Source organism: Neopsephotus bourkii, unplaced genomic scaffold, assembly GCF_033783945.1.
Source record: "Neopsephotus bourkii isolate Nb327-2 ecotype Australia unplaced genomic scaffold, CSIRO-AGI_Nbou_v1 NB_951, whole genome shotgun sequence".
Lineage (NCBI taxonomy): Eukaryota > Metazoa > Chordata > Aves > Psittaciformes > Psittacidae > Neopsephotus > Neopsephotus bourkii.
The window spans coordinates 2159065-2171513 of record NW_026901445.1 but is presented as its reverse complement, the minus strand read 5'-3'; the positions used below and the strand labels follow the sequence as shown (position 1 = coordinate 2171513).

Genomic DNA, 12449 nt, shown 5'->3' with positions numbered 1-12449 from the left:
GACTAAGAAAAGACCTTGCTTACAGATTATGGGAAATAGAGCAGAGGAAAATACGGTTTAGAGTTACAGCGCAACATTTTGTTTATGTATGCAAAAAGGAACATTGTGTATTTGTAATTCTAGTGAAATAACTATTTGCTATTCAAATGCATAACTGGTAGCATCCAGTGCAGTCTGTGCATGGCAGGCAACTTGGAAATACTTTTGAAACAGTATTCTTCAGAAATCACCTTTTTTTTGTTTTGAAGTGAAAATAGGGTACAGGGCAAGAACATACATGGCACAGAATGTCTGCCATGACCATTAGGAGGCAAGGCTCTTCTGAGAAGCTGAATCAAGACTATCTTCTTGATAGAGTTGCCTTTTGGAGAACTGAAACACGTCTGAGTACTTCTAGCTGGTGTATCACAGTTCTGCAAAAAGGTAGCTCCAAGAACAAGGGTCCATTGGGCAGCTGTCTTTGTTCTCTCCCTGTACATTTGAAGCTGACAATTTCAATCAAACATGACAAGTGTTTGGAAATATCACAGATACTAAGTCATTTCGAGTTTTGTGAAGGTGTAAGCGGCCAAATAGAATCCTTCCATTGTGCTTCAGCATTCTGTAGAGTACTGGTAGGTATTGATGTGGTCTAAGTCACTAGATTTGGCTCAAATGTGTCTGCCACAAATTTACTTTGTAGAGGTGTGTCACGGAAGCAGTGAAGGTAAAGGAATGATACAGTTCTCATGCTGGTAAGGTTATTTGGTTAGTCCAACCTCTCTTGTTTTCTCAGCTGGAAAGAGTGGCATCCAGGCTTTCCCCTGAGCATTGATGCTGCTTCTCACAGTGATCTGCCTCGTGACATCCAGTTTGACAATGAAAAGGGAATTGACTTCATTCTGAACTACACCAAAGCGTAAGTGTTTGTGAAACTTTAGGAGTTTTATAAAATCTCTCTGGGGGCAGGGTAAGGATCTGATCACCTTTTAGGTGTCACTGAAATATCAAAATGGAGTTCTTTTCTCTAAGATGATTCTGCAGTCAAAGTAAGAAAGAATTGAAGGAATTTTTAATTAAAAAACCCAAACAAAACCAACATTATTTTAAGCTTTTCATGCTGGGAACTGACTGAGCCTCAGCATTCTCATTAGACATTCTTTTGGCTATAGATGGATGGAGGAAGCACTGGTGAAAAGCATAGGAAGGAGGACTATTGGCACCTGCAACCTTAGGCTTTTGACTTAGTTCTCAGAGTCGCCACCTAGAGATACATGTCTCCCCAGACTACAATAAGCCTTTCAGTCACATGCGGGAGGATGGTGTCAATACACCCTCTAGACCCTGCTGAAGAAAAGCTGATTTGAGCAGGTCATCAGTTAACCACATCTAAGCATAATCTGCTTGGGACAACAAAGTCACTGTCCACTCACTTGCATATGTCGTGTCACTGAAAAAACAGTCCTGGCCATCGGATAAGCCTGCATATCAACTTTGCAGATCTCTCTGAAATAGTGCAGGGTTAATGAGGCAAATAGGATCTTTCTGGCCTGAGAGTCCCCTTCTGAGCTGTCTCATGTGCCCATGTTATCTCAGACATCCCACCATACTATCAGATGTATGTGACTTACACTATCTAGCAAACAGAAACCCTCAGCCTGGATTCTGTTCTGAAGTTCATCTGTGATTCAGACACCTAGTACCAATCCAGAAAGTCCTGCTCATTAGTTAACCTCCCTTTGATCCTTGTATGATCATTCTATGTCCCTGTCAGATGCGAAGAAACCTCTGGGGAGGTCATCTCCTGTTCCAGGCTTGACAGTTGCCTGAGTTTTACTTACTAACATGCCTCCAGGCACTTCTTAACATTGACTGCCATCTATGGCAGCAGAAACAGTCCATTCTGTACTATGCTATTCTTTCTGAACTGGTGCTAATAATGACTTTAGCAATCTCAGCTGATGCTAACTTCTGATGGTGTGTAAAGCACTAGTTTTTCTGACTGTAATTTTTATGTGACTGTCCTGGGTTCAAACCACAACAGTGACATAGGTCTTAAAGCACTGCTTTTGTAGGCTGCTGAGAACAACTCTAGAGTGGAATTTAGTAAATGGGTGTTTGAGATGCATTTCAGGCTTGGGTGTAAAGGTATAACCAGGAAGTTTAATTCTGTAGGGTGACCAATCTCACATTCCACCACTGAAAAGATTGTTGTGTGTAGGTATGTAAAAGGGGGGAAAAGAATGGGGAAGAATATTGAGGAAGCTGGATATTGTTTTTGGTATTTGGTGGTTTTTTTTCAGAGGAGTTTTGTTTTATTTTCAGGATGGAGAATCTTTGTATCAACCGCTTCATGCACATGTTCCAGTCCTCCTGGAGTGATTTTGCAGATTTTGAGAAGATCTTTGTCAGAATCAGCAACACAATCTCTGGTGTGTTTATCAGCATTTGTTCATGTTTCCATCATAGAATTACTGATTAGTTGTCTTGTATATATCTGATAAGATTAGCAAGTGGCTTACCCGCACTTTCAGTCTCCCATGGTTTTTCATAAACAAACTCTAATTTCAGGCTGCTGATCACAGCAGCAGCCTGCAAGAGCAAGCAGTGAAGATCTGGCATGAATTGAAAATCTCTGGGAGTCGCTCAGTGGTGCTCTCTGTCCTGAGCCATACTGGAGTTCAGCCCAGCTGGGCATCATAGTCCCTTTTGACTTTTAGAAATGTATTTTCAGAAACGTGCAAATCCCACAGGAGAAGTTTTCATAAGTATTTTGCATCTAGCCTAGAATAGTTTAGTGGAAATGCTTTTCAGAGCATACTAGCTGTTAAGGCATTTTTTTAAGTGTATGTCGCACTTCAGCCATCTAAATACATGGAAAATCTCAAAAAAGGCACATTTGGAAATGTTCACTGCTAAAGGAAAGTACAAGGGTGACTCCTTCTGCCTCTTACACAGACCAGATCAAAGGCTGTTGCCTAACATCCTAGCCATGTGCTCACTCCTGGTTGCACTGCTGGTAACAGTCCTGGCTTCTCAACGCTGTCCCAACACAGGAAGGGTACCCCTACCTCAGTTCTGCAGTCATAACTGCGCCTGTAGCTCCTCTCAGTGATTTCTCACTGGCCATTTGTGTCAGTGACCTGGGGCAGCTCAAACGCTTTTCAGTGGTAATTTTTTCCCAATGCTGGTCATTTTGGCAGAACGCTTTGCAGGCATGAAAGCCCATGCTGTTAGGCCAACAGATCGGGGGATGGGTTGCAAAGAGAGAATGACCTGGGAGCTGTAACTTCCTCACCTGGTCCAGCTGCAGTCAGGATGGGCCATCAGACCACAACCTGAGGAATCATGATACTTCCTGAAAATAAGTGCTTGCTTGGCCTTAAAAGGCTTGTGACATTTATTCAAAATTATATCTCTTTTCTGACATGTCAGAATTACATGCTAGTTTGTGGGGTTTTTTGTGGATACTGCATTAAATGCTGTTACTTGCCTTTTCATACTCATATCTTCTTACTAGAATACTAAATCCCTCTCTAAAAGTGTGAATTTCACTTTTGTATTCAGAGATATTCAGTTTCTGCAGTATCTTTTGTACTGTTAGAAACTCCATTGATGTAGTATTAACATATCAAAGATGAAACACTTCTTTTCTTTAACATTTTTCAATAAGGAAATCTTAGCAGTTACTTGAAAACCCAGTAAAAAAATGTGGACACATGGGTTTTGTAGTTCTTGGTGTTATTTCTGTAAAGCAAGGCTGGGAAGCCTTTGATTTCTGAGCCAGACCCAACCTTCTGCTGTTAATGTACAGTACAAAATGTACATCAATCCCCATGGTTACATTATTTTACTTTTTCTTTTCTATATTATTTGATAGAATAGATACACAGGTACTATAAACTGGTTAATGTGTGGCTCCTCAAATATGTGTGAACAGCCTGTTCAGATTCTGCAGAGGAAAATACTTTTCCTTCCTGCTCTGGAGTTTTTCTCCTCTTCAGGCTGCCTAAGGATCAGTTAACAGACATAAGAGTAATTTCTGTGGTCTTGGGTATAAAATAAAGCACACAAGGTGGCCAGAGCTAATAAAAACTGATTAAAGCAATTTGTTCCATTTAATAAGATTGCTTCATTAAGTACTTTTAACACAAGAATTAGATATGATCTGCAATTAATTTAATTGATTACATTTTCATACTCACGAGGAAAAGTCCAATTCTGTAAGTTTTATCTGAGATCAACGATTAACATTTATGTTAATGCAACTCTGCACCTGCATATTTGTAAGCCTTGGCAGAGACAGTGGTAATGGAGAAGGTAGTTCAAGGTGGTTTTCAGCAATGCAGTTTCTGTCCAAGTCATTTTTTGCTTGGTGTAGACTTCGGATACAGCTCCAAACCCATTATACAATTGACAGAGATGATGTAAATGTCAGCTTTAAGTAAACTTAACTTTTTTCCGATCTGTTAGAAAGCATTGTAATGTTGGCATAATTTAAATTATCACTGCATTCTTTCAGGCCTTTTTCATCTCTTCACCCTTTGTAGAAAAACTGCTTTAAGAAAAACTTCTGCCTTGTCTAAAATTAGGCAATAGTGGAAAATTTTACTTGTTTCATTTTTCCAATGAAGATACCGATGGGATTTTTTACATTGATCACATATTTACTGAATCTGAACTTGTAGACTAAACTGGCGACATCCCATTAGGAAAAAGAACACTGCAATTGTGGAAAATATCCAGTGGTACTACATGTGTAACAATAAAGAGATGGAGTGGCCAAGACTAGCATTTTATTAAGAAGACATGTCAATCTGGGTTTGTGTTAGGAACTGAAAAATAAGCAGAGGTAAAAACCATGTTAAACAACAAAACAATGAACGAAGGAATGAGGAGTTTTATCAAGTCAAAATCAAAAACCTTCCCCAACTGTCCCCTCACCCACCTCCAGCTAAGAGAATTGCTCCAGCAACTGCTTTCCCTACCCATGTTGCTCTGTATTTCCCTTCTCCTGGCTATGCCATCTCTTTTGGATTGATCCCTCTGTACTGCATACCCTGAGATCTGAAGAATGAAGATTTTAAAATATCATAGAAGACCTGAGAAGGTGGTCTTCAAACAGAGAGAGTATTTTTTATAGGACTGGAATATTTTGCTCCTATCGCTTTTGTACACTGAGAGACAAATTATTATCAATATAATCCTTCTTAAAGTGAAAAACAAAGTTTACATTGTTTATTCAAGTGATTTTTCTTAAAATTCTATGGCACCTTTTAAATCTTTTTCTTGCTACTTTCTTTAGTCAACATTGCAGTGCAGTATAAGAAAAGGTTGGAGGAAAGGGGGAATTTTACAATGCATTAGGATGTTGATGTAACACAGATATTGATGCTGCAGGCTTGTTTTTCCTTTAGAATATGTGATGCAGCACTGGAAGGAAGATTTTATGTTTGGCTACCAGTTCCTGAATGGATGCAATCCTGTGCTGATCCGGAGATGCACAGAGATACCCAAGAAGTTGCCTGTGACTACGGATATGGTAGAATGCAGTCTGGAGAGGAACCTAACCCTGGAGGAGGAAGTAAAGGTATGGCTCTAAGTTGGGTGGCTGCAGTAATTATGGGATGATGGAGTTCAAGATCTTCAGGGCAGTGAGAGGGCAAGCAGCAAAATCATTGCCCTGGACCTCAAAAGAGCTCTCTACTGGACTCAGCAGCCCCAAGTCAGGTGGTTTGCCCCAAAGGTGCTTGCTGTCTCAGTGGCATCATCCCTAACTCTTCATGAGCTCGATGATCTTTAAGTTCTCTTCCAAGTCAAACCATTCTATGATTCTGTGAGCAAGGGTGGGCCAGTGGCCACTCATAACCACAGGGTACAAGCCAGGCTCTGGTCAAAAGTTTCTGATCTTTGTTCTAAGCCTTGGTGCTTACACTCTGTTAAAACACATCATACATCTTTTTTCCCCTCCCCAGCAAGGAAACATTTTCATTGTGGACTATGAGCTGCTGGATGGTGTGGATGCCAATAAAACAGACCCATGCACAATGCAGTACTTGGCTGCACCCATCTGTCTGCTGTATAAGAATCTGGAGAATAAAATTGTACCTGTTGCAATCCAGGTGGGTTTATTGTCAGGGTAAAGGGACACATTGTCACATTGCTTATTGTCTCATCTTAAACATGAATGACTTGAGTTTCGTATTCTTCTTACATCTTTCAGCTTGGTCAAAAGCCTGGGCCGGACAATCCCATATTCCTTCCTTCAGATGCCACATATGACTGGCTGCTAGCTAAAATCTGGGTTCGCTCATCAGATTTCCACATCCACCAAACGGTGACCCATCTCTTACGGACACACTTAGTCTCAGAGGTGTTCAGCATAGCTATGTTCCGGCAGCTGCCTGCTGTACATCCCCTCTTCAAGGTTGGTTCTTGCATGATTGGATATATGTGGGTCAGGGTGGTTATCACATTAGTTTGTCCTAGTGATAGCTCATCTGAGATAGTTTGGTTGGCTGCCTGGCAAGGCAATGTGCAACTAAGCCACCAGGACTTCCAGGACTTCAAACTTTACACATGGTTGCTGTTGAATTCAGAGAATTTGATTTCTTTTATTATTTGTCCCATTTCATAGCTCTTGGTGCCACACATGCGCTTCACGATAGCCATCAATACCAAAGCCCGAGAACAGCTTATCTGTGAATGTGGTCTTTTTGACAAGGTAAATAATCCCTTTTGTTAATCTTCATTATTCTTCATTGTTCCATATGTGTTTTTATCCTTTAATCATCACATATTGCCTTATTTCTTGACTTTTCTACTGAAGGGCAAACATAACTAGTATCACCTGAGAAACTGGCACACAGAACTGGTGCCTTGCTGTTCTAAAGATCTTATCCTTTACCTCTTCTCTAAGTAGCCAGTTCAGAACTGGCCAATGTCAGTAGTGAGTCAGTATCTCACTCACAGCTGATGTGACTTTGGGTATGAATATGGGAGTGCAAGGTAACATAATGTGCACACACATCCCTGCACATGTATGCACACTGTTAAGTCCCCAGGTTTTTTTTAAGTACTCAGTTATTCATCTCGGGGCATGGTGGTGAGCAAAAGAATTTGTGATTGCAAGAGGAAAGTTGTATCAGAGAAAAACATAGAGACAAGATAGATTTCTAAGTCCACAGTTTTACTGCCCACAACACGTAGATCTGGACTTTCTTCTTGAATTGCCATAAAAAGCAGATCTGCAGATCTGCTAGAATTAAAACTCAGATTTGTCTGAGTCAGTGAAACATAGTCATATATCATGGACTCTGGTGCAGCTCATACGTCAAATATGAACATCTAAATTTGCCTGCACTGGTCTTTAACGTGTACCCAGCTCTTCCTCCCTTGGCTACCCCGGAAATGGCATGCTGCATCTAGGAACCGCAGCAGGTTGTCACACAGCAGTCTCTGTCACAACATGATAATAGGAAGTGGGAAGTTTGGGGAGGGTTCAAAAGTCGTTTCAAAGAGGGAACCTGTGTTCCAGAACAACTCTGTCCCTCTTACACCAAACCAAAAATAGCTTTAATGCTCCATAGTTTTTACCCAAGGAGAAAAGAGAGGTTCAAACCAGGCACCTTCCTTGTCTTCTGTATTCCACTGCTGACTATGGAGACCTGGTAGGTACTCCCATCCCTTCAGTGTATCAATAAGACCTGCCAGAGGGGATCCTGGAGTTCCTGAATTTGTTGGTTCCAGTGCAGGTGAACAACCAGTTGGAGGACAGTAAGTGTAAGCTTACTACTGCTACAACACTAGCGTCATATGATAGAAAAGCAACATTTGGGAGCTTTTGTGCAGTGATTATCCTAAGGTTTTTGCAGTGATGTTTGTTATGGACAGGCTGTGTTTTCCATATGTAATATATATTAAAACCCTGGGCAATCCTCATTAGTAGCCACCCAGCAGGATTGATCTCCTGGCTTAAATTTCAGGGTGGCTAATGGTAGCCTGCATCCCTAAACACTTTCTCCTAAACCACTCTGAAGTAGCAGTGAGTGATTTAGCAAAAGCCCTGTTTCAACACACTGCTGGCTGCCTTTCTACACACACATACTGGTTCTGGAGCGTAGGGCTGGCAGAAAGTACTTTGGGTTAAATACTTTGGTGTTTCTGTACCTTATTACTGTATTCCATTATAAGCAGGTGCTGTACCTATGGAGAAAATGTGAATATTTAGAGTGATTCATGGGAGAGGTGTGAAATCTCTGAATTCAACATGCACAGATGCCGTAGATCTCTGCAGTTTGGTACTTGTTTGTGTGGAGATGTGTTGTTCTCCTAGAACAATAGAATCATCAGCATTTTCAATACTATCTCATACAAATCTGGAAAGCGAGTCATGGCACAAAGTGAACATAATCTCCTACTGTTCCTGTCCTGCCATTCTTACTGCAGGCAAATGCTACAGGTGGAGGAGGACATGTACAAATGGTGCAGAAAGCAATGAAGGATCTGACTTACAGCTCCCTCTGCTTCCCTGAGGAGATCAAAGCTAAAGGGATGGACAGCAAAGAAGATATCCCCTACTACTATTACCGGGATGATGGCATTAAAGTGTGGGAGGCTGTAAAGAGGTAAGAGACCTTAGTTCTAGAAATGGCTAATAAAGTCACTATCACAGAGACACAGCTTCGTTTTTGTGGTCTCTGCTCACTTTGCTCTTCACCACAGCTGTGTGAATGGCACCTGGGCTGTTTAGTCACATGGTGCCTTTTCCATCCAGCATATCTCATCTGAGAAATACTTAAGAGTAAAGCACACCCTTGAAAGACCCTGAATTTCGGCTGTATTTTTTTAGCCTTAATTTCTTGCATTCTGTATTTCAGAAGACCCTTTGAAGAATGTGCCCCTCTATGGGATTTCACAGAGTTCAGTGAGTTGGAATTTAGCCCTGCAAAGGGAATTTAGTTAGCTTTTTTTTTCTTTTTGCTATGCACAGACTGAGAGCCCATCTCCCTGACTCAGCCACATGAGCTCGTCAAGATTCTCGTGGAGTGGAAATGTAAACTTGCCTTGCATGAGAGCTGTGTTATAAAACTCAAAAATTAGGCATCAACTGATTTGAGCAAAACCTTTCTTAAAATGCCTTAAAATTATAAGGCCCATGTTTTGTCAGGAAGGGCAGCTTCCTGAGTCAGGAGACATACTGCAAGGCTGCTTGACCACACAGATGTGGCTCCTTTTCAGATATGAAACACTGCCTCAGAATGGAATGTTTCATTTGTTTTTTATTCTACACTAGCATGCAATTTAACAAGCAAAGTATTTTGCATGGCATAAATTGTTTGCTAAATATGCAGCTGTTTCTGGTCACATGGCTTTTGAAAAACATGTTCATTAAAAATCAGATCTTCGTGTATGTAAAGTAGAAGGTTTATAATGCAAACATAATGTTTAAAGTGTTGAGTACATCTCTGTTTTCTGTGTTTTGGCAAGGGGTTTTCTTGCAATATTTCCTGCAATTGCTGCTGCCCATATGAGAGAAAAGGAAGCTATAACTTTTCTGTTGTTGTTTTCTTGATGTAGTCCATTTTTTATCCCTTTTCTCTTTCCTGTGTTTTCTTTGCTGATTGAGGTATGCCTCTTAAAATACCAGGTAGTAATTAGTCAACTCAATTTAGCTTGACTGTTTGTGGGTGTTTACCCAACTAGAGGAAGATGTTACACTGGCTCAACCTTGGCTGAGAGATTCTTCATAAGTGAATCATCAACTTTATAAATTATGTGAATGGTACCCTTTTGAGTGTGTGATATTCTGACCCATGAAGCCATGGTCATGCATGTGTCTAGTCACCATGAACCTCCTACACTACATAGAGGTGTCAGTCTCCACTCTTCTGATGAAGTAACTTCTTTACCCAGCATTGTTTCACATGTAGTAGATGGCCTAGATTTAAGAAACCTGATAAAGTTGTCTCTATAGAAGCAATGAGGTTCACATGGCAAAATTTTAAACCCCTTCTCTAACACTCATCTTATTTTTGATCTAACTGCAGAGAGATATAGTCCAACCCAAAGATATTCCAACCCAAGAGGCTTATCAACACTTCATATACTAATTTATATTTGCATGGAAGGGGTTCTAAACTGCTGCCATTGTGTAAGAGAAGGATTACCTTCTGCATGCATTTGGCACAGGTCGCAGGTTTTGGAGGCAGAGCTTATGCGGGGCAGCTTTATATCTGTCTGTTGCAGGATTTTTCTTTTCTTTCCTCTGGAAGCCAAAATTACTTAAACTCTCGGTGTTTATGAAGTTGTTTGTCTGCCTCAGAAACAACATTTAACCTAGTTGGCTAATAGAAGCCACATTGACATATTTGTAAAAGTCTCTGAACTGCAACACATTTATAGCTTACTAGGGGAGAAATCTGTATTGGATGACAATTCTTAATCCTATCAGTCACCTTCCACAGTCAAATGTTTCGTCCTAGGGGTTGTCAAAATATTTAGCAAGAGATTGTAAGTACCTGCAGAGCTAACAGAGTATCTCACCATACCAGTTAATATCTCAGTTAACCAGCCAGTCACAAAATTTAAATTTTCAGGAAATCACGGTTACCTATTTTAATGCTTTCAGAACTATTTGTTATCTTAATGTTTTAAGAGCCTTTCTGAGGTAGGTTAGCCTGGGAAGCTTTTATACAAAGAGGGATTTTGAGAAGAGGAACTGAATAGGGAAGAGATGTCTGCTGTATGCAGTGTGTAGGAGAAAGCTCTAGACCTGTTCTTCCCCAAGAGAACTTTCCTGGGCCAACCCCACTTTGGAATTTTGTGAAAAGGATGTGCAGTAGGAAGGGATCCGCTATTTTAATGGTATTCAGGAGCAGCTTTGGAATATCACACAGAGGATGGTGTTACTATCACAGTTTGGGAACCCCTGTTGATATAGCAAAGGGAGTCTGTATCAAGTGAAGAAAAGGATGTAGATGTAATAACAGAGGTCCAAACAGAAGTAAAGCCTCAAACAAGACAACAAAGTGCACAGGACTGTTCAGGGGATGCAGTGTGGTCCAGCATCTATTTTGTTGGGGAAGAAAGTAATGCTGCAGTCAGAACTGAATCAGAGTTGCCTCTGTGCATCCACACTGCTTGTGGGAAGGAGGTAGGAGGGTGCTGAGACCTGCTTTTGCCCTTCTCTCTTTCCCTGTGCAGCATCTGCCTCCTCTGAAAGATTGGTAGAAGGTCTTCAGAGAATGTCATGCTTGCTTTCTCCTTTTTCTTTTGTTTTGTTCATTTGTTCTGTTCATTTGTTCTGGTGTCCACAGTTTCGTAGAGGATGTCATTCAAATCTACTATGAGAGTGATGAGGTGGTGTGTGAGGATGTGGAGCTCCAGGCCTTCACCAAAGATATTTATGTCTATGGGATGAGAGGTGTGAAGTCCTCAGGTAAGATATGATGGCCCAGCCAGGTCTGCAGTTTGTAGAGTCCCTGCTGACAGCAGTGCTGCATGCACAGCATACCTTGAACTGTTGGAGACTCTATCCCCTCTTTGCCCAAAGATGTTCAGTTTTATGGATGAGACCCCGGATCAGGCCCTTCCTCAGGAGACAGCTTCTTCCTTTGCCACAGATTCTCACAGTGAGCTGGGGCAACTCATGTAATCTGTTTGTACACTGGGGATTGGTCCTTCGATCTTGTCTGCCCATGCTTTAAGCATTAGGGGAGGGGCCATCTGTATGTGCTGTTGGAACCACCAAGCAGACTGATAGAAATCACAAGGAGCAGCAAAACCCCCCTGAATCCTCTACTCCAAACCTTGCACTAAATGAGAACGAGTAAGAATCTTCCCAGGAGTATCTTGCTGCACTTTGCATTTATTCATCATCTGTGTCATCATTGAGCTGTTCTGCTCTGTTCAAGAGAAGATACTCATAATTCTCTCCAATATATATTTTCCTTTGCTCTTTCTCTTCTTACTGCCTCTTGCCTCTTGCAGACCATTACTTGGCTGTGGGAGCTCTCACCCATAGCATGGTTCTGTTTTCCCACCTAAGTTAACACTCCTGCCTTTCTCTACATATGATTTTTTCCATTCACATTTTGTCCAACCAGATTTTCAGGAATCTATACAGGCGCATGGGGATTCTTCATACTTCCTAATTGACTTAAATCTGGAAACACCTCTTGGCCAGTGACCTGGGACAGATGGCTTGGCATTGCATGTACAAATGTTTGTGTGTGAGACCTCCAGGCAAAACTATATTTCCTCTTATTACCAGCATGCACTGGTATATAAGAGCCTCCTGTGCTGTACCTACCTGGACAAGCAAAGTATTGGAGAACATTTTCTTGCTGTAAATTTTTTTTTGTCTACTTATCTCTTAGGAAAGGTGTAGAAATGGCCTTGTAGTAGGAACTTCATGTTTGACCTAGGCATCTTGGTATGGGACAAGGACTGAGCCTTACCAGGGCTAC

The 12449-nt window shown here is 41.2% G+C and overlaps 1 protein-coding gene across 2 annotated transcripts in view; it reads left to right on the top strand.

Moving 5' to 3' along the window:
* The window catches only part of ALOX5 (arachidonate 5-lipoxygenase), a 34464-nt gene that overhangs the window by 17697 nt on the left and 4318 nt on the right, over positions 1–12449 (top strand). For both annotated transcript variants that reach the window (XM_061358796.1, XM_061358795.1), the window contains exons 4-11: positions 776–898; positions 2305–2411; positions 5397–5569; positions 5955–6101; positions 6203–6406; positions 6617–6703; positions 8428–8606; positions 11298–11419. In XM_061358796.1, coding sequence (XP_061214780.1) covers positions 776–898; positions 2305–2411; positions 5397–5569; positions 5955–6101; positions 6203–6406; positions 6617–6703; positions 8428–8606; positions 11298–11419 — 1142 coding nt within the window. The remainder of the gene's footprint in view (positions 1–775; positions 899–2304; positions 2412–5396; positions 5570–5954; positions 6102–6202; positions 6407–6616; positions 6704–8427; positions 8607–11297; positions 11420–12449) is intronic.